The sequence below is a fragment of the Trichosurus vulpecula genome, chromosome 1 (assembly GCF_011100635.1).
Source record: "Trichosurus vulpecula isolate mTriVul1 chromosome 1, mTriVul1.pri, whole genome shotgun sequence".
NCBI lineage: Eukaryota > Metazoa > Chordata > Mammalia > Diprotodontia > Phalangeridae > Trichosurus > Trichosurus vulpecula.
The window spans coordinates 276,873,651-276,896,260 of record NC_050573.1 but is presented as its reverse complement, the minus strand read 5'-3'; the positions used below and the strand labels follow the sequence as shown (position 1 = coordinate 276,896,260).

The 22,610-nt window shown below is 37.3% G+C and overlaps 1 protein-coding gene across 3 annotated transcripts in view; it reads left to right on the top strand.

Moving 5' to 3' along the window:
- ASPH (aspartate beta-hydroxylase) overlaps positions 1-22,610 on the top strand; it is a 260,009-nt gene that overhangs the window by 224,713 nt on the left and 12,686 nt on the right. For all 3 annotated transcript variants that reach the window (XM_036761811.1, XM_036761820.1, XM_036761803.1), the window contains 3 exons: positions 3,718-3,853; positions 14,229-14,320; positions 14,680-14,813. In XM_036761811.1, coding sequence (XP_036617706.1) covers positions 3,718-3,853; positions 14,229-14,320; positions 14,680-14,813 — 362 coding nt within the window. The remainder of the gene's footprint in view (positions 1-3,717; positions 3,854-14,228; positions 14,321-14,679; positions 14,814-22,610) is intronic.

Below are 22,610 nucleotides of genomic sequence, written 5' to 3'. Positions count from 1 at the left end.
CTCAGATGGATGCCAGTCCTTTTATTGACTCCCACTTCAAATCTCCCACCAGGCTCTTCATTGGCCAGATGCAACTCCCTGACTGCCTGCGTCATGCCCTCTTCAAATGGCTTGTTTAAGCATGAGTACAAGCCTCTAACCTTTCACCTGACCAGAGGCCTGGTCTCTTCTAGATCACAGCTCTGATTAGTTCTAATCAGTCACCTGACTTACATTCTGCTAAAGCTGGAGAGGCAGGGAGGGGGAGAGGGATACTTTCAACTCTGTGGAAACAAAACTGCTCCCCCCACCCAAACATACTTTTGCTGAAAACCTCCTAGCTAGCTACTCTTGTAAGAACTTGAAAAACTATATGTAACTCTTTGGTCATATTTCTTGGTACAAATGATTGTCTGGGAAGCGTTCAATGTGTCCAAATTATACAAGGGATCACATTTTAAAATAGCGTTTTGAGATCTGTGTTTTACAGAATGTTCGTAGCCAGAAGTCTCATAACATTTGCTGTTTAAGTGTGCAAGGACCATGGTTATAGGGCAGAGGGAGATAAAATATAGCAGATGAGCGTAAAGTCCTGAATGGGAGTGATGAGACCCACTGATTTGTCATTTCTAATTTCCTGTAGTACAATTTTTAGGTGAAACGAATAGCAACTGAGTATGTAGACAAAACCAGTCCTTCTCTTTATAAAACACAGTTTGTTCATAGGATTCACTTTTTAATTTGTAGAAGCAAACCACCTAGGACTAGCTCTTTTCATTTGAAAGCAGTATCTCAAACTCTGTTAGCCACAGTTTTAACATGCTCATTCAGTTCACATCCCTGCTCACAAATCTTTATCCTCAAAAAGCTTACATGCCCCTGGGAAGATATAACATGTACTGAGATAAGTGTATAAATGATGGGGAAGGAAAGATAGCAAGTACTAACAGCTAACATGTACAATGTAAGTAAGGTCTTTACAAGTAGAGGTTGTTTCATTATTTTTGTATCCGAAGTCCCTATACACATAGGAGGTGCTTAATTAAAATTGTTTGATTGTCGATTGAACTAACGGGATTGGAAAAGTCTTCCCATGGAAGAGGACAAATGAGCTAAGCTTTGAAATAAAGTAGGGATTCTAAGAGACAGAGGTAAGGGGCAGTGAATTTCAGACATTAGGACTAGTCTACAAAAGTTTAAAGGCAGGAGATGAAGAGCCAAGTTCAGAGAGTAGCAACTTGGCCAGTTAGATTGGAATGTAGAATGTGTGAAGGGATGTGATGTTCAGTAATTTAGAAAAGGTAAATTTGAGCCATATTGTGAAGGCCTTTAAATATCAAGCAGAAGAACTTGTGTTTTATTCTACAGGTACTAGGGGGCCATTGAAGCTTCCACCATCCTATAGCTGTCCTCCCTTTCATAGCCACACCTTGGAATAAGATATGTGTTTGTTACCTCCACTTTCTAACCTCTTCTCCATCCTTTATTGTCTGTCTTCCAACTTCTTCACTAAACTGAAACTGCTCTCTCCAATGTTAACAGTAGTATATTAATTGCCTAATCAGATGGCCTTGCCTCAGCTCTCATCTTTCTCAACCTCACTGCAGCTTTTAATACTGTCAGCTACGCCCTGCTTTCTAGGCACTTTTTCATCTATGGTTTTTCTTTTCTCCTTGATACTGTTCTCTGTTCTTTTACCTTTATGGCTCCTCCTTTTCAGTCTCTTTTGCCAGATCATAACTCTTGTCCATTTGTAAATATATACATATATGTGTGTATATTATATACATATCAGATGTTATACATATTTATATGTATATATACATATATATATATAAATTTTAAAAGGTAGTAACAAAACTGTTTTATTTGATTGTCTTTTGATTCTTTCTAGCTTTCTATCCATTTTTAAAATGCTTGGCTAATACTCTTTTTTTCATATCTATCACTTCCCATCAACCTATCCCTTCCAACCTCTCTCCCAGAGTTGAAGACTTACTTACTTTATAACATATACATATAGTGGAGAAAAACAAATGAAAGGCCATCTCTAAGAATACAAATCTCATCTTTTATCTTGAATACAGTACATCTTTGTCAGGAAGTGGGAACGATGTTTCATTCTGTCTATACTGTCTTTTGGTGATCTCATCAGATCCTATGGATTCAACTATGACTTCTATACGGCTGGCTCCCAATTCTACATATCCAGCCCCTATTCTCCTTAACTCCAGTCCCATATCATCAATTACTTATGAGATATCTAACGGAGGGCACATGACACAGTGAAATGAACATTGAGTCTGGAGTGAGAGGACATGGTTTCAAATCTCACCTTTGGTACTCACTGTCTATGTGATCTTCTGCAAGCCATATAATTCTCAAGCCTTATTTCCTCATCTCTAAAATGAAAGGATTAGATTAGATAGCCTCTGGGGATCCTTCTAACTTGAAATCTATAAACCACTGCTATTCAACTGTATTTCTGTAGATAACTTGAATTCACATGTAAAAAGTAGCTCATTACCATTATCCTCAAAGCCCCCTCCTCTTTATAACTTCCCTGGTTTTGTTAATGACATTACTATACTTTGAGTCACCCTGATTCACAACCTCGGAATTAATCCTTGGCTCTTCATGCAGCCTTACCTTTCCATTCATATCAGATGCAAAGTCTTGTGCATTCTGTTTCTACGCTGTATCTTTCATACATCCCTTTCTTTGGAATTAATCCCATAGCCACCCCCCTGTTTCCTGGCCTCATCTTCTCACCTGATATGTTTCCTCATTACCATCAATCTACCACTCTGAATGCATAGTCTTTTCTGGTGAGGTAAAGCCATTGTAATTTCCCATGACCCTTAGAAGTTACTAGTAGAGATTATAGAGGGAGTAGCCTAACTGATTGCTGACATGGTGTCGTGTCTGTGTGTGTGTGTGTGTGTGTGTGTGTGTGTGTGTAAATAATATAGATGTATACACACACATACATGTATACATATACACTCACAGAAATATACACACGTGTATACATAAAAGAGAGATATACACACATATGTTTGGTCCAAGGTCAAAAAAGAAATTTATTTATTTATTGTATTGTAAAATACTATCAAAATCCATAGCATGTACTTTTGCATTTAATCTTACAATTTTAATATTTACATGCAATTTTACAATGTTAATATTTACATGTAATCTTACAGTTTAAATATTTACACATAATTTTATAAGTTTAATATTTACATGTAATTGTACAATTTTTATATTTACCAAGTTTTATGGCAGTTTTTTTTTAGTATATTCTGATGAACAGTGAAATTGTGAGCAATTTATATTCTAATTTTTTAACGCCAAGATTGTTAGCCTGAGCTTGCTACAGAGTCTTGGTATGATAGGAGAAAGATAGTCATACCTTTAGCTAATAATATCATTACCAATAATACCAATTGCTTATATTCCTAAAAGGCTTACTAATAACCATCAAGAAAAAAAACAAAGCAAATTATACAAATTTTTAAGATACCATGGTAACTAATTATGAAAAAAAAACAGTAAAGCTTTTGTTTCTATGTTCTTAACAATGGGTATCAGAGGAAGCTGAAATTAATAAAACTAGAAAACTGTAAATTTCATTGAGTATTTCATTATTGTTATTTTTTAAAAGTTTTATGATTTAGGGGCTCAGTTGGACACATTTTTAGTAAAAAAAAAAAATAACTCTGGCTTTCTTTTCAGACCTTAGAAAGAAACTGGAAATTAATTCGTGATGAAGGCCTTGCTGTGCTAGATAAAACCAAAGGTCTCTTCCTGCCTGAAGATGAAAATCTGAGAGAAAAGGGTGACTGGAGCCAGTTCACTCTATGGCAGCAAGGTAAACACACTGACACTTTTTTTTTTTAATTTTCTCCCTACCTCCATCAACAGAGCATAAAATAGCATAAAGTTATGTGAACATTTTCTCAAGTGTGAATTCTTGGCAGTTGGAAGAGATGGACGGTTTGTAAAGCTGTGATTTCTGCACTTTTGGCCGAGAGATAAAGCAGCAGCAGATGTCTAGATAGCTGAAGTACCAGTCTTAGAAGCCTGTAATACATACCAGGATCATTTCACTTCTCTTTCTGCCTCCACTGAGACTTGCCCAAAGGCTTTTCTTTCCTCCCGCCCCCGAGACTGGGCCTCCCTATCTTGCCTGGGTTAGAAGTTTAGTGTCCACTCATCCCATGGCTGATTGACCCAGAAGTGTTTCTACCCAGGATGAGTTTCCTCTTGTTAGGTATCCTGGAGGCTCACCATATTTGTGCCAGACTTAGTTCAGCTTTAGTGTCTAGTCTGGTGTAGCATTGTTGAAGCTCAGAACTCCCAAACTTAAGTGATCACCAGCCTCAGCCTCCCTGGATTACAGGTGTGCTCCAACACGTCTGCTTCCTCAAATTCTCTTCTAAATTTCCTTCCGTACTGTATACATGAAAACTGCTATGTCTAGTCTATGTCTACTATGTCCGCTATGTCTGTACACATGAAAGCTCCTGTGTCTAGACGTAAGAGGGACACACTTGCAGATACCCTTTGCAGCGTCTTCTGCTGTTTGTGACCCTGTGCCTCAGACCAGCCCCCTCTACTTGATGGACAGACACTGAGCTCAGGTGCATTTCTGACATTTAGTGAATAACAATAATAACCATAGCTAGCATTTATATAGCACTTCAAGGTTTCCAAACCATTTTATAAATATTTAGATTTATTTGTATTGTTTATTAATATCATATATAACAATATTCTATTAATATATTGTTATTATATATAATATTTATAAATGTTATATATAAATATAATTTATCTTCACAGCAACCGTGGTAGGCAGCTGCTATCATAATCCAATTTTACTGATTAAGAAACTAAAGCAGATAGAGGTCAACTGACTTGCCCAAGGTCATGTGGCTAGTAAGTGTCTGAGGCTGGATTTAAATGCACATCTTTCTGACTCCAGGTCTGGTCCTCTTTCTACTGTTCCTCCTAGCAGTAATTGTTTGCTATATGCAAGCCAGCTTTCAAATCTGCTCCAGTAAATGTCTGGCATCTTGGAAAATGCCCTGGGACCTAGAAATAAGAATATCTAGCTGGATTCAGGCTCTGTTACTCAATATGTATCCTTAAGGGTTTCACTTAACCCCTAGGAGCCCACATTTCCCTTTCTGCACAATGTAGATTAAAATGCATGCCTTGCCTACCATAGAGTGATGATATGAATTAAAATAATACTGACTGCTTAACAGTCACTCCTGGGAAATGAGTCAGCTTCTATTCCCTCAAATGAAATAATGTTTGCAAAGGGCTTTGAAGACTTGAAAGCACTAAATGTCAGTATTTATCCCTGTTGTTTTGTTCAACATAGTAACACCTTCCCCAGTATTCTGTATGGGAACACAGAATTCTGGCTGCTCTGGCCCTGTTTCAGTTTGACCTGAAGTGGCCAAGAGCTGTAGAAACGCACACGATCTGTTAGAAATGAAATAATAATGAACATATTTATTGAAATATGTGATTGATATAATGGAGAGAATGCTAGATTGGGAATCAAAAGACCTAGGTTTGAAGACTTGCTGCCTGTGACCCTGGACAAGTCACTTTAACCATCTGTGTCTCGGTTTACTCATCAGTAAAAATGGCTTTTGTCATCTCTCAGCACTTTTCTGGCTCTAAATATATGATCATTTTTCCCTTGAGGCAGCATAGCAAGATCACTGGACTTGGACTAGGCAGTCTCTCAGAGTATGATCGCTTTTCTTGGAGGAGAGAGGATTTAGAAGGGCAGATGAGATCTATTTTCAAGTGTTAGATGATGATAACAATAATAATTTGTATAATGCTTTAGGTTGCAAAGAGCTTTTCAAACATTATCTCATTTGATCCTCACAATTGCCATGTGAGGGAGATGCTGTTCGTATGCCCATTTTACCGATGAGCAAACTGCGTCTCAGAAAGGCAATGTTATTTGCGTACAGTCGCAGAGCTTAGTAAGTATCTGAGGAAGGATTCAAACGCTCATTTCATGACTGAGTGCAGGGCTCTATCTAGTACACCCTGCTGCCTCTGAAGAGCTGCTTTGTGGAAATGTTATTTTAATTGGCCCCAAGGACCAGGACTAGGAAAAGACTATGGAAATTGCTGAAGGACAGATACTAGCTTAATATAGGGAAAAACTTCCTGTCCATAAGGATGAGATATGCTACCTTAGGAAGTCACAAGTTCCCCAACCCTGACTCTTCCAACAGAAGCTTGATATTGTAGAGAGAGTTCCTGTTCCAGGTGGACTAAATGACTTCCATGTTTCCCTTTGAACTCAGATTATGCGATTCTGAGTCAGCTGTAGAGTCATAGACCCAAATCACAATACTAAGAACCATAAAAAATACACAATAAACTTTACTGCTCTAGTTTTATCACTCTTTGGCTCAGAATCCTTTAATGGCTTCCAGTGGCTCAAAGACTAAAGTATAAATGGCATTCAAGTCCCTCCATGATTTGTCCCCATCCCTAGTTTTACCCTCGAACTTTACCCTCGTATTAAACACAAGCCATTTTATTTTGCATCTTTCCCTCGTACTTAGCCTTGTATCACACACAAACCATTTTATTTTGCACCAAGGCAAGCAGACACAATACTTTTTGGACACTGGTACATCTGTGATTTTGTGATGTTGAAACTCCCTCCAACAGAGCAAATTACAATCTTACATGCCTTCGCAGCCTCTTGTCCATGTCAACCCATAAATCCTACTCCAGGGGTCCACTAAACCTGCTGTTTTATGCTTTACTTGACATTTATAATCAGAATGTCACTGAACAACTTTATCTCTGTTGTTACGTCTTTCAAGGAATCTCATATTCTCTTAAATTCTGCATATGCCTTCTTGGAATAGACCCTTAAAGGTGGCCTTTTATAATTAAACACAGGATTTGCTATAATTCTTAACCTCCAACTTTGGATTAACAGAGAACAGGGTAAATTTTTTCAGAATGTTCCATATAGGGACAAGCTGGCCACCAGAAGAGGAAGAAAAAAGATCTTTCTTGGGAATCCTAGAAGATGAAGGGGACAACGTAGTAAGAATGGAGACAGATGGATGAGTTAAGAACAAGACTTTTGTTTATCTTTTGACACCATATTAAAATAAGCTAGTTCTGTCGGCCATCAGGAGTTTTTTGGTGCTAATAATAATAATAATAATAATAACAATAATAATAATGATAACAATTCATATTTGCATAAGGCTTTTAGATTTACAAAGCACATTCCTCATAACAACTCTGTGAGGTAGGTAGTTGAGGTAGAAGTATTGAAATTTTACAGTTGGGGAAACTGAGAACTTAACAATATTCTAAGGGTCACACAGAGTCAGGACCTGACTCTAGGTTTTCTGATTCCAGTTCCAGAACTTCCACTATTCCACATTGCCTCTCAGTTTCTTTTCATTAAATATCTTCCTCCTTTGTAGAATCTACTATATCTCCTAGAATAAGTCATTAAAATCTCAGGTACCTCACAAAATAATTTCTGAACAGAAAAGAAAGAAGAAACAAATGTTTATTAATCACTTGCTAGGTGTCAGACTTCTCTTAAGCACATTACAAATATCTTGTTTGATCCTAGCAAGAACCCTAGGAGGTAGGCAATATTATCCCCATTTTACAGTTGGGAAAACCAAGGCAAAGAGCCATTAAGTGACTTGCCCAGGGTCACACAGCTAGTGTTTTAAGTGTCTTAGACTAGTTTTCCCAACTCTAATGCCATTGCACTGCCTCACTGCCTCTAAACAATGTAGAATTTGCTATCAGATGTGTTTAGCAAGGTACAGCATATGTACCAATATATACCAGTGACTAAGGTAAGAAAAGAGAAAAGTCATTTGGAGTTAACAGTTTGGCCGTCAATTTATTTGTCATGTTATCACACACCTGACGTACGTGGATTTCCTGATTATTTTGAGTTACAAATTTTCATATCAGTGTAGAGTATATTTCTGTATCTAAAATATAGTAAGATCTCAGTTCGCTAATCTCTGTTGGACAGCTGATCCCAGAAATAGCTCTTTCAGTATAGGAGCCATCCCATATATTTCCACACAGAAGAGAGTTTAAGTGAGTAAAAATCATCCCCACCCCCTTTTCTAATTCTAGATGTTAAATACAGAAATCAGAGAAACACAATACTGGTGCTTGTAGTTTTGCTGTCACCTTGAGGGTGATCTTCAGGGGTCTTCCCTAGGGCCAAACACTGTGCCTATACTCTGTAAGACCTGATTGAACATGACCACCTACAGCTCCTGTGTTGGCACCTTACCTGTTAACCAACTGTTGGAAGGTTTGATGGTCTCAAGTTGGACTTTTTCTACTCAATCTTCAGGAGAGGTTTGTCCACTAGGAGAGAAGTACTAATGGGGAAAGATTGAGCAACATATACATAAAGACATAAGTTTATATATGACCTTCCATCCTTTCCAAGAGCCATCAGAAAATGTGGACCTAGGAAATGAGACATCTTTTTTTGTTTGTTAGTTTTTTTTTAATTTTATTTTAGACTGAAATACTAAAACCAAAATACACAATAGAGAAAAGAAAAAGAAACATTACAAACTTAAATATTGAAACTTAAATACAAAATAAGAAAAGGAAAAGAAGCATGTCGTGGGCACAGCAGAACATAAGGGAGGATTCAAAATATATAGCATTACATTTACATTTCAAGACTATATAATAAATACTATACATTGTGTCGAGAGCTATCCATCTTGTCTTTGCTACCTTGTAAGTTTTCTTTTGTTCTCTGCTGCGCACTTTTTACTTTGTTTTTTCCCCCTTTCTCCTGCCCGCCAGGCTACAATTAAACACACACATACACACGCACTCACGCACACACACATACACGCATACATATATAGACATATACTTTCCCTAACAAATTCTATTCCTGATCTTTGTTTTCACGTTTTGGTGTGTCTCTTGTTTCCTTTCTCTCCTGACTTCTCTACTTTACTTCTACCCGCTGTCTTGCCCTCTTATTACTTAACCCACCCTTCCTCTCAAAGATCCCTCCTTTATCCTCTCATTTCCATAAATCTAAGCACCCTTTTCTATACTTCTTTAACCTATTCCCTCACCCTTCCCTCTAGAGATCCCTCCTCTATCCTTTCCCCCCATCCCCTTGACTTTTTATTTCTTTCTGAATTTAGAAGACTTTTATACTCTTCTAGATATATATGTATTGTTCCCTCTTGAACCCATTCCTGATGAAAGTAGGTTTGCAGAACTAATAGCCCCTCTTTCCCCATCTCATTCTTCTGTGTTGGTTCTTCCTCTTGCACCTCATTTGTGTAAGACAATTACTCCTTTTAGCTGTTCCTAAACATATAAAGTCAAATCTACTCCAATCTTTCTTACACACTACCCAATTACTAATAACAATCTTACACATATGTTTTATATTTTATATACATGAAAGGTAAATAGTCTATCCTTAGTGAGTCCTTTGTAATTAAGTCTTTGGTATGTCTCATATTTCTCTTGGCTCTTGCATATCAAATCTTCTATTAAGTTCAGATTTGTTTTTTGTTTTTTTTTTAAACAAAGTCCTGAAAGCCTGATAGTTCATTAAATGTCCATTTTTTTTTTCATTCGTGATTATGCTTTGCTTTGCTGGGTGTGACATTTTCGGCTGGAAGCCCATTTCATTTGCTCTTCAGTATATAGTGTTCCAAAACTTGCAGTCTTTTAGCATCACTGCTGCTAGGTTTTGTATGATTCTAATTGTGGCACTGCTATATTTAAATTATTTTTTTTCTTGTGGCTCATAATATTTTATCCTTGAGCTGGTGGTTTTGGAATTTGACTATGATATTCCTGTGGGTTTTCCTCATAGGATCTCTTTCAGGTGGTGAACGATGAATTTTTTCTATTTCTGCTTTAACCTCTTGTTGTATTGCTTCAGGACAATTTTCTTTAATTATTTCTTGTATTATTATATCAAGATTCTTTTTTTTGATCATAGCTTCCAGGCAGTCCAATTAATCTTAGGTTTTCTCTTCTCGATCTGTTCTCCGCATCTGTTGTATTTCTTATAGGATGTTTCACTTTCTCTTCTATTTTTCATTCTTTATGTTTTGCTTTATTATCTATTTATTATTATTATCATCTGATAACTTTGCTGACTTCCCCTTGCCTGATTCTAATTTTCAAGGAGTCATTTTCTTCATTTAGATTCTGGATCTCCTTTTCTAATTGGTTGATTTTCTTTTCATGATCTTGATTTTCTTGGATTGTTCATATATATACATATATTTCTTCCTCAGTCTCTCTCATTTGATTTTTAAAGTCTTAAGTTCTTCTATGAATTTTGGGGAGGGGTGCAGGTGGCCATTCGACATTACTCTTTCAAGTAGAAGTTTTCTTTGATTCAATATCCTCCTCTGAAGATGAAACCCAGCCTTCTCTATTCCCATAATAACTCTATGGTTGATTTCTTTCTCCTTTGCCTTTGTATTTTTTTTTGTAGAAGTAGTAGTTTAATTTTTGTAATCACCTCTCATCCTGGGGTGTGGGGGATTGTGCCTCTGGCCTCAGATCTTTAGTTCTTTCTAAGTAGGGGACACTAGACCTCTAACCTTCTGTAAGTGCCCACAACCAGCAGTGTCCCCAGCCCCACTGCTTCTGCAGTTACTGGGTGTGTGCTGGTTCCTTTTTTTGCTGCCACTGCTCTCCACAGCAGAGCTGGGTCTGGCATTCCTTGTCAGCAGAGGTTCCCTTGATATTACCTGACTCAGACACCCAACTCCCCTCACCTTCCTGGGGGTAGAAGTTCTGGTGGCTGGGACTGAGACAGCCTCAACCCAGATATCCCCAGGGCTTGCCCCTTGTTTAAGGGGACCAAGGACCTAGCCAGGAGGTGTTTACTTTCACAGGGACCAAACTTCTTCCTGGAATTTTCCTTCAGATCCTCTCCAATTGACCCAAGAGGACCTCTATTGTGCCCCTACTCTCATTTATTTTTACTGCTCTATGTTCGACCTGAGGCACTATTTTATCCTTTTTGTGGGGAAAAATCTTAAGAACTTGGAATTTTCTGACCTACCCTACCATCTTCCCAGAATCCTCTGAGACAACACCTTTTGACCTCTTGAGGAGGTAGAGGGAAAGGGAGAGAAGGAATAAAGTACTCTTTTATGAACAGAATTTTTTTCCTTTTCTCTGTCAAGTTCTCTGCAACCAACTACAGCATCTCAAGTTGGATTTAATTTCATTCAAATACAGTGAGTTATGCTCCAGGCTAATTGTATCCCAGGATCAGAATGATGGTTGGGAGGGATGGGTGTTAGAAGTGGTCTCAATCAGATGAAACTTAAAATTTCAGGAAAGAATTCATTTACATGAAATTTTCTAAGCCACCCATCCCCACCCCCACCCCTCCAGCATGAATCTCTCCTAAGCATGCAAAATGACTTGAACAATAAATGTCATTTTCCACAAGGATTCCTGTTTAAACCATCATGAACTTCCTTTTTTTAAGCACTGGCTTTCCATGCATTCCAAAGGCTGTGCATATGGTTGAGCCTGAAGGTGATTTAGCAGAAGGACATTTTCAGAGTTGTAGTGCTATTCAGGCAGGCTGTTAAGCGAGACTTGGGTCCTGTGTTGAGCAGTCAGAGATGGTTGGTTGTCCCATGTGTATCTGTTATGTAGTAAATCTTGAGCATTTTGCTGTTTGGAAAACAGATGGAAATAGCCTTGAATGATTATGCAAGTGTTAACCATATCATTTTTTAAGCTGACCATATCATTGGAATTTCCATTCAGGGGAGTAAAATTAAGAGAAGCCTAACTCAGAAAGAGTGAGATATCAGTTGAGAATGGTCAGGATGGTGAAGAGCTTCAAGTTCATGCCATATGAGGAGCGTGATAAGGAACTGAAGAGTGTTTAGCCTGGAGAAGAAGACACTTGGGTCGGGGAGAGGGACATTAAAGTGATTGGAAGATATGTCATGTGAAAACACATATGCCTTATACGTAGTAAGCACTTAATAATTGCTTGTTGGCTATTGGTTAACTGACTGGAATAGAGATTGAATTTGTTCTCTTTGGTCCCAGAGGACAGAACTATATGAGCAATGGATAGAAGTTGCAATGAAGCCAATTTAGATTTGATATCAAGAGAAATTTCCTGATAATTAGAACTGTTGGGTTAAATATGTGGTAGAAGTAATTCTTTGGGTGGGAGGGGTCTGTGTTGAGCCAGTGAGGTCTCTTTTAACTCCGAAATTTTGTAATTTGTAAATTTTTGTAAATAAAAATAAAAACTCATTTCTGTTCCAGAAAGTTACTATTTGATTGCTTGTATCATAGCCATAAGGTCTATAAAACTGGTCATTCAGTTACCTATTGACTTCATCACCTACTCCACTGGGGATTATGCAGTTTAGTTCAACTAAGATCTCCTTGCCATTAATCCCAATTAGGAGTTACTTTTGCGTATCTCTTCTGCATCTAGACCTTCTTATGTATCATATTCTCTACTGAAATGAGCTCATAATTGAGATTAAAACCTTCCCAGGTAATAACTTCTTCAGTACTCAGTCGTATTTTTCCAGTTCTGATTCTGTTTCCTTATACAACTAGAATTGAGTATGTGTGCTTATCTGGGTTTTGTCATTTCCAGTGTAGGTAACTCAATATCTCCAATCTCTCTGCCTTTGGAAGCATTTGTTTATACTTCATGCATCTCTACTTGTATGTACAGTTACCTACCCAGTTGTCTGTTGGTAAATATCTGCATCTTGCTAAGTCTTCTCTTTCACCCTTCATATCCAGTTATTTCCTAAATCTTTATCAGTGCTCTTTCCACAACTTCTCTGACATCCACCTTTCTCTCTGCTTCTATAACCACTACCATAATTTAAGGCCCCCCTCCCATCTATTCTCTCCTCTACTATTTCATTTATCTCCTAATTGGTCTATCTCTCCCTCTGGTCTCTCTCCTCTCTAAACTATCCTTCATACTTCTGCCAAAGTGATATTTCTAAAAAGTACAGATCTGGTATAACACTCTCACTCCCCTCCACATACACTTGAAAAGTGTCAGTGGCTTCTTATTGCCTCTAGAACAGGGATTCTTAACCTTAGAACAATGCCTGGTGCATAATAAATAGTTAATGCCTGTTTCCTTCCTTTTTTGTATCATGGACTGCTTTTTGCAGTCTGGTGAAGCCATTACACCCTTTCTCAGAATACTACTCTTAAATTCACCATTAATCTATATGCAAAAATGTGACTGCTTGGCTTCCCTCTGCTCTCTATTCCCTGTTTTGGAATTTATTTAAGTGATATCCTCCTAACAATTTTGCAGAGGTCTAAAGTCTATTACGTGCTGAGTTCTTCTATAAAGAAATTTAATTAAAACGATTTTTTTCTTAAAAATAGCCATTTTCAGCTGAGTTTCCCATCCCTGCATGAGACACATCATCGGCCACCTCTCACACTGTTCCTTGTTGCTCTCCCTTCTCATCTCTTCTCTGATTTACCTGCCTTCCTTCAAGTCCCAGCTAAAATTCTGCCTTCTGTAAGAAGCCTTTCTCAATCTCTCTTAATATTATTGTTTTCCTTCCAAGTTAATCTTCAGTTTATCTGGTATATCTTGTACATAGTTGTTTATGTGTTTTTTTCCCCAATATGTTATGAGCTTTGTGAGGGCATGGACCTTGTTTTTTTAACCTTTCTTTGTATCCCCAGCACTCAGCATAGTACTTGTCCTATGCTAGAAAATTAATAAATGCTTATTGACCCTAGGAATGGGTAGGAGGACAGTAATTGATTTCTCTATGAAATCAAACGCAACCTGTTTGACTTTTCCTTATGTGTCATTATTTCAACCTTTTTTTAATCATCAGAGTTTAACCTAGTCTTAGAAAGATGCATTTTTAAGTTAGTCATATAGCACAAGCTATCTTCTTTTGTTTTTTAAGTATTCAGCACATCAGTAAAACAGCCTAGGTATTTGTCCATTGATGTCCATTCTGTCCCTGATACTGATTCTGTCCGTTTGTCTTCGGTTTGGGACGGACACTTTTTCATCTTGGGCTTCAGGTTTCTCATTGATTAAGCAAGGATGAGAATATAGATCTATCAGTGGTCTTCACTGCATGCATTACAAATTTTTTGCAGTTTGTTCCTAACAATGCATTTATAATTTATCTGTCTAGGAAGAAAAAATGAAAATGCTTGCAGAGGAGCTCCAAAAACCTGCGCTTTACTAGAAAAATTTCCAGAGACGACAGGGTGCAGAAGAGGGCAGGTATTTCTGACTATTTTCAGTATTGCTGTAGACTGGAGGTAGCAAGTACATGATCTCTAATGTTTTCAAAGGGATAGTTGAATTTCTTTGCTTCTTTGAAAGCTGCTTTTTTTATACTAGTTTTAATAGGCCTGAATTTCATATAGTTGACATAAAAAAATGAGCCTGGAAAACATTGTATTTCTCTGACTTTTTAGAAAATGTGAGTGATTAAATGTTTTAATCACCTCAGAAATAAAGTGCAGATAGAAAGCCCAGGTCTTCCCAACTTGAGATTGGCAATTCTTCAGCCTCCTGACAAATGTTTGAATGAAGGAGCTGTGATGAAAAGAGTGTATCTTTTTTTTTTCTTTCTGCAGATCAAATATTCTGTTATGCACCCAGGCACTCATGTCTGGCCTCACACAGGGCCTACAAACTGTAGGCTGAGGATGCATCTGGGCCTGGTGGTACCCAAGGAAGGCTGTAAGATACGTTGTGCCCAGGAGACCAGGTAAGCCTTATTCCTTTAACTTCATTCTCTATTGGGGGATCTTGGTTTTTTGAGGAGTGGATTTTTACTTGATGATTTCATGGTTTAAAATAATAGCTCTCCATTGATCAAAGATTTAGAGCAGTAAGGAACCTGAGAGGTCATTGAGTCCAACAATTTCCCTCCCCCCATTTTACAGATGAAGGAACTGAGGCTCAGGGAGTTTGAGTCACACGTCCAGGGTTGCACAGCTAAATGTCTGACTTTTACGTAGTACTTTAAATTTGCAAAGTGCTTTATAGAGACTTTCATTTGATCCTCCTAATTACGGGTCTGGTAGATACTTAAAGGTAACATCATACTCGTTTTACATAATGAGGAAACCGAGGGTGAGAGGAATTAAGTAACTCGCCTGCAGTCACAGAGCTAAGTGTGTACCAGAATCCAATTCCAGAGCAGTCAGTAACTGTCATGCCCCATTACTTTATATACTAACTAAGCCCATTGTGTGTGACTGAATCTAAAATTTCTTAAACCCTTTCTGTTAAGCTTTCCATGGCATGGTACCTTAACGAATCTTGAGAAAAGAATTAGTAGACCTGGGTTCTCCTCCAGGCTTTGCCAGCAGCTGAGTTTGTGACCCGGGGTGAGTCACGTCACTTCTCCTGGCTGGTTCCTCCTTATCTGTAAAACTGCATATGAAGGGGTTGGATTTTAAGGATTTTTCACCTGAGTTCTGTGAACTTTTTTTTCCAATTCTTTAATAACTGCATTTTGAAATAATTTGTTTCCTTTGTAATCTTGTATGTTTTGTTTAATGCACTTACCATAATTCCAAGATAGGATACTTAGGTTGGCACACTGTCCTAGAGTGTCTACAATGCCAAAAAGATTATTTAAAAATACCTATTATATATATATACATATATATAATGTATGTATACATATATACATTATATATACACACATCTGTATATACATGTATATTTATATACACACATTTATATACACATATGCATAAATACATATAATACACATAATAAATATATTATGGAAGGGCACTCTGATACGATTGATCATATGTATTGGGGCAGCTCCATTTCTGTCTGTAATTCCCAGCCTAAGAGTAGATATACTTCCATAACTGATTCCAAAAGTTCCTCTTATTTAAGCAAATGAGAGCTGTGATTTTATGTGCCACACCAGTCAGCATGGTCTCCTGACTACCTCAAAAAGTCCCCCACATTCAAACCCACCTCTCTGTCTTCAATGGGGAATCAAGAAGGACTTTCTGTGGGAGGTAACCCGCTGAGCAAAGCCTTCAAGGAAGCTAGGAATCCAAATGATCAAGATGAGTAGGGAATGCATTATCAGGCACTTGGGACAGAGGCAGGAGACAGAATGTCCGTTATAGGAAACAGCCAGCTAATTCGTTTGATGGATTATAAAGTGTAGGAGGTGGCAGTGTGAAATCCCTCTGGAGAGGCCAAGATCAGCCTGGGAAGACTTTTATCTGAGGAGCTAGCAGAGACAATAGGGAACTAATGAAGACTCTTCATGGACAAACCTGTGTCTAGGAAGATTAATTTGGCAACTGTATGGAGGAAAGATGAGAGAGGAGAAAGACTGGAAGCAGGGAGACCAATTTGGAGGTAACTGGAAGTCTAGGCAAGAGAATCCAGGGATGGGGAACCTATGACCTCAAGGCTACAAGTGGCCCTCTAGGTCCTCAAGTGCAGCCCTTTGACTGAAGCCACACTTCATAGAACAAATCCCTTTAATAAAAGAATTTGTTCTGTAAAACTTGGACTCAGTCAAAAGGCCGCACCCAAGGACCTAGAAGGCCACATGTGGCCTCAAGGCTGCAGGTTTCTCACCCCTAATTTTCTGTACCAAGTTAGTGAGGGGAGACAGATTGAAGATTTTGTATTATATCCTAGAGGCAGATGGGAGTCACTGACTTTTTTGAATAGAAGAGTAACATAGATCTCTTTTGGGAATATAAATTTGGCTGTTATGTGGAGGATGTATTAGATAGAGAAGCAAGTTGAGGCAGGGATACCAATTTTAAGAGGCTATTACACCATCTCCATTAACAGACATAGAAAATTTTGAAAAATGAGCACATTCAGGGGGAAAAAAAGAGTTTAGTTTTGAACCCATTGAACTTGAGAGGCATTTAAGACATTTCTGTGTTGGTGTCTAATAGGCATTTGGTGATGGAGAGCTGGAGCTCAGGAGAGAAATTAGGGCTTGAACTGCACTAAGACTTTTGGAACACAGTGTATAGCTATGGGAATTATCTGCTTAGTTATAATAGTTGAAGCCATGATATCTGAGGAGACCACAAAGATAGAAGGCATAGGGAGAGAAGAGAAGAGGGGCCAGCATAGATCCTTGGGGGACACCATAAGTGAATTCCACATTTTCTGAATTCTTACAGTACTTACTCTGATCTACAACACAATGTCACATTTAATTATATATTGGCTTGTATCATTTCCTTCTGATTCGTGTGCATTCATCTTTCTCCCCTGCTAGATTATAAATTCCTTTTCTTCCTCTTCTGTCCCACTTACAGCACCCACCACATAGTACGTAGTCAGTAAATATGCTTTAATTATATGGGAAGTGGAAATAAATGCTTCCCCAAAGATAGAGTTTGAAAAATAATCTAATTGAATTTATATCCTTGCAAGAGATAAGGGTTATAAGTTCCAGTCCTAACCCTGCCACTCACACTAATTGTAACAATAAACAACAAACTTGCCCTTTTCATTACTTGGTTCATATTGTGTTAAAATATGAATGGTATTGTTAACCCAGTTCACTAGCTTATGAGGAGCTACTGGTAAAAAAAATAATTTGCAGAAATTCTCCTTCGCAAATGATTAGAAGCCATGTTAATGATCATTGTGCTTACTGCCTTCCTACATATTGTGTTAGTGGGGTCATGTATATGAAGAAATGCTAAAGGACCTCTTCTTGGTAAGGCCAGTAATAGTCATCAGAGAGTATTATCACCCCTCTCATCACCATCATTCACTGTGAAGCAGTTAACACTGTAGCATCTCATTATGTTGAGTTATGCGTATTATTAAGGATGATCCTTGCACACACTTTCCGATGAGGAAAATGCACCTATTTTAAGAGAATATTGTCCAAAAAAGAAATCAAGTTCAGTGTAATATTTACTGAGAGAGAATTGCAAGCTATCAGAATGAGACAGTACATTTACCACTATCTGAAGAGGGGAGAGAATGGTTTGAAATCTGGAAGTTTTCTTGCTGTTTTTGTTGAAACAGGATTGGTGTCAAAACATACACACAGAGGAATCAGTTTTCCTTATTATGGGTAATAGGAAGCAATTTTTCAGAGCTCCTCAAAGGCCTAAATAGTGGGCAATTTGTAGCAATTTATAGATTGGAGTTCTCAGGTAGTAATAATCTGATTGCTATTTCTTCAAAGGTGATAGGATTCCTGCAGGCTTATGGCTCATTTAAATATTCCATCACCACAGTCCACAACACTGCAGATATTAAGTGCACATCCTTTATTGACTGAGAGGCACAAAAGTTTCCCAGTATTTTATTTCCATAAATAAAATAGTCTTTTTGAGTGTGTTTACCTATTGAAATTGGCAGAAGATTGGAAACAGCAGCTGAGAAGTCTTTTTCTTCTTGGCTGGGGAGTTGTATTCAAGTTCACAGAGCTGTCACCACCTGCTTGCCATATATTCTGACTCATGTAAAGTAAATTGGTGATCTCCACTTTGGTCCCAATGAAGTTGAATCTGTTGGCCCCCATACCACTAACACAGCTCGATTTAATTGTCACCTTAATTGACTGTTGAAGTTATAAAAGCTAGCCTTGAATAATTCCAGGAAGGAAATCATCACTTCATTTCTGTAAGATGCTTCCTCCAAAAGTATGATTGAAACATGCTGATAGAATGAGCTATGAGCTTACACCTCCTCTGTGTATTCAGTGTTTCTGGCTGTAGGAATGTCATTGGAAAATATTGGGCCAAAGTGATATATGGCTAGAAAGCAAAGCACTGCCATTATGTTAGTAACAAAGTCAGGGAAAATGAAGAGAGAATAAAATTAATTTGTATTGAAATATACGTTTCACTGTTGTCTTTTAGCTTTATATCACAACAATTTCAGCCCTCCCCTATACACACACACACTCCAGATTAAATGTTCCCATATGACAAAGAAAGTTAAGTAAAATTATCCTACATGGTGATTGCAGTTGGCAGAATATACAATATTCTGTGCTGATTCTCCCCTCCCTATCTCTTTACGATGAGGAGGGAGGTATGTGTCATCAGATAAAGAAACTCTGCTGCCTTCTGTTACTTTAATTAGCTTTTCAGATATTCAGTTTGACTTCTTCTTGGGGTGATCTTTTCCTTGCATTATAGTCATGTGTATTATTTTCTAGGTTTTGATTATTTCACTCTATCAATTCTTATAAATCCTCAAATTACTAATTTCTTAGTGTATAGTAATATTCTGTTCTCTCATATATTGTAGTTTTGTTGTTTTTTTTTAGCCTTTCCCCAAACACAGAGTACTGCTCTGAATATGTGGTATACAGTAGACTTCCCTTTCTGTGTTTGACTTCCTTGGATTATATGTTTTTTATAGTTGTTTTAAAGGGATTTTTTTTTGGATTATGTTAGTATTGTATAGAAATGCTATTGAGTTTTGTAAATCAAACTTGTTCAAACTGTTAATCACACCAATTAGTTTCTACATCAGGGCTGTCCAACCTTAGGTTATCTTAGGGCTGCATTAAAATAAAATAATTATTCAAGGGCCGCACCTAGAATAAAAAATACAGTACGCTAACAGAAAATGGGGGCATCATCAATACAACAGGTGAAGGTGCAAAGCACGAAAGCAAACACAAAACAACAGAGTGACAACACAACAGTATAAAGGTAGGTGCATACTGACCAGTCTGCATCGTACAGACGAAACGCATCCCACACATTGGTTGAAAATTCTGTGTGACGTGTTCTGTCTATAATACTGCTTAAAACCCCCAAAGAAAATTAACATCAATGAGATTATTTATTAGTGATGGAAATAAAAAATCTAATATGCATTCCATGCAAATTATTATTTATTTTTTCGCTCTTGAAAATTAAAACCCACGGGCAGGCCGCATAAAATCGCACTGTGGGCTGCATGCAGCCTGCAGGCCATATTTTGGACAGCCCTGTTCTACATCATTGTCAGCTGTATATAGTGATAATTTTGTCCCCTTCTTGCCAGTGTTTATATATTTTATTGTCTTATTACTGTAACTTGCATTTCTAGAACTGTTTCAGGCAGATGAACAATTCCTTTAGCTCTGTGTTTTCCTGCTAATTTATCTTTTTGTTGGATTTATCCAGTCCTGAGAGATGGATATTGGAGTCTCATGCTATTATTGTGCCACTATGTGTGTCCTTTTTCATTTTCCCTACCTTTTCTTTTAAGAACTTAGCTAATAGGCCATTTGGTGCATATATACTTAATGTTGTTATTCTTTTCATTATCTATAATACTTTCAGCATAATGTAGTTGCGCTATTTATTTCTATTGTCTTTATACATTTTATATTTATCTTATCTGAGATAATGAGTACATTTTTAGGCTTACCTGAAGCATGGTACATTTTGTTCCTTGCTGTAATTTTTATTATCTCTGTGTGTATATGTATACATACGTAATATATACATACACATGCATATACATACACACATATACGTATGTATGTATATGCATGTGTGTTTCTTATGCTTTCGTTTGCAGAAAATTTTGAGATTTGGTTTCTTAACCATTTCTCTATTATTTTTCTTTTTATTTGGGAATTTAATCCCTTTTATATTTAGGGCTATAATTGCTAAGTTTATTTTCTCTTCCATTAAGTCTGTGTGTTTTTTACTTCTTTCAAGTGAGTACTTGTTTTGTTTGCATAAGTATAAACTTGGTCCCCTTCCCTTTCTTTTCTGCCCAATCCCAAACTCCTTTAGTTGACCTTTATTTATTTGGTTTTTTTTGTTTGTTTTGGCTTTCCCTCTCTATCTCAAATAGGAGTGAAATAACTCATCTTCCCTCTACCACACTTCTGTGAAATATATGTTCATTTCTCTTTCTCATTCAAATTTTGTCTATTCTTTACTGCCAGTCCTTTTCTTCTGATGGCCCAGCATTGTTATGTACCTTCTCTAGCCTTACTGCTAAGTTCTTTCAGATTCCTAGGGCTTTGATGAATTTTGTTTCTCTCCAAGATTGATGAATGACCAATTGGAACCCTGCTGCAGGAAGACTCTGCTATGTGGTTCTTTTTATGCCCCACCTTTACCAGTCCTGCTTTTCTAGGCTCCAGGGTTCTTTCTACAATTTTTTCAGTCTTTAGGCTGATCTCTGGAACCTGGTTATCTAATGGTTAAAGGAGAATCTCCCAAGTGCTGACAGGGGTAGTCTTGTGTCTCTTCTCCTTTATGGAAATTTCCCTTATTTGGAAACGTTTAATGAAAACCAGTCTTATTTGCTCAATTGCCACAGAATATTGCTGGCAGTCACTTTTTTTTTTATTTTGTACAGGGGCTAAGATGATAGAGTAAGTCTCATAATTTTAGAATCTGATTGTGCAAGCCATAAATAACTAAAATCATTAGCTATCTACACTTGCTTTTTTTTCCATTTTTCTTTTCATGGGTTTCCTGAAGTTGCAGAATATTCATTGTGTTCCATGAGAAATTCCAGCATCTGCTATTGTAATGACATGGCAGTCACCACAACTTTCATTGGAGCCCAAAGTGTGCCTGGAGTTGTCTAAAGACCATAATGGTCATTGTTTGTTTTTTATTTTTTCTCTAGATTAGCTTCTTTTGCAAAATTTGTTCATGGGTGTGTGTGTTTATTGATTAGTAACACTTTTCCTTTCTCTGACACCTTCGGGGTTCGATGAAATAAAAACTGATGAAGTTTGTCATATGTGTGTATATATATATGTATATATATACATATATATATACATATATATATATACATATATATACATACATATATATATAGAGAGAGAGAGAGAAAAAAAAACCTCATCCAAAAATGGATTGAATATATAAACTTTTTTTTGAAACGCTTGATACAATAAGGGATGGCATAATAGCTAAATACAACAGAACTGATATTCATCATATGCAGTCTTCTATAATACCCAGCCCAAGTACTTTCCTTATACATGCCAGATTGAACTAAATCTTGGCTGCCCATTTTTCTTCTCCAATCGGCTTTGTCCAAAATTTGAATGTAACCTTAAATTATAATCATGCTTCTGCTGGCTATTGTATGTCCCTTCTAGCCTCATGGGTTAATGGGCTTGGATCCAGTGTTGAATTTGTAGTCCTTTCCCACCAGCCACTTTTGGGGAGAGAATATAGGGAAGGTTTATCCCCCTTAATGCTGGTTTCTGCCTTAGCTAATGGTGCCTGCTTTTCCCCTAGGCAGCCAGAATAGTTCCAGGAAACCAGTTGCTACTTAATTGCAGTCTTCTTTTCTTTCCCCCATTCTTAAGCCTTTCCAACTTTAAAACAAGAATATTTTAAAGAATTTCATATAGTTCTTTTTTTTCTAGCAAAATAAACTTATATATCAACCAATTCCAACATTATATATAGCATTCAACACCGATAGTCCAACATCTCTGACAAAAAAGGTGGGGGGAGAGGAAGGTTCATGCTCATATCTACTTTTGGGGCTGAACTTGTTTATTATCATGTCAGGGATTTTACCTTTGATTTTGTTATTTCGAATT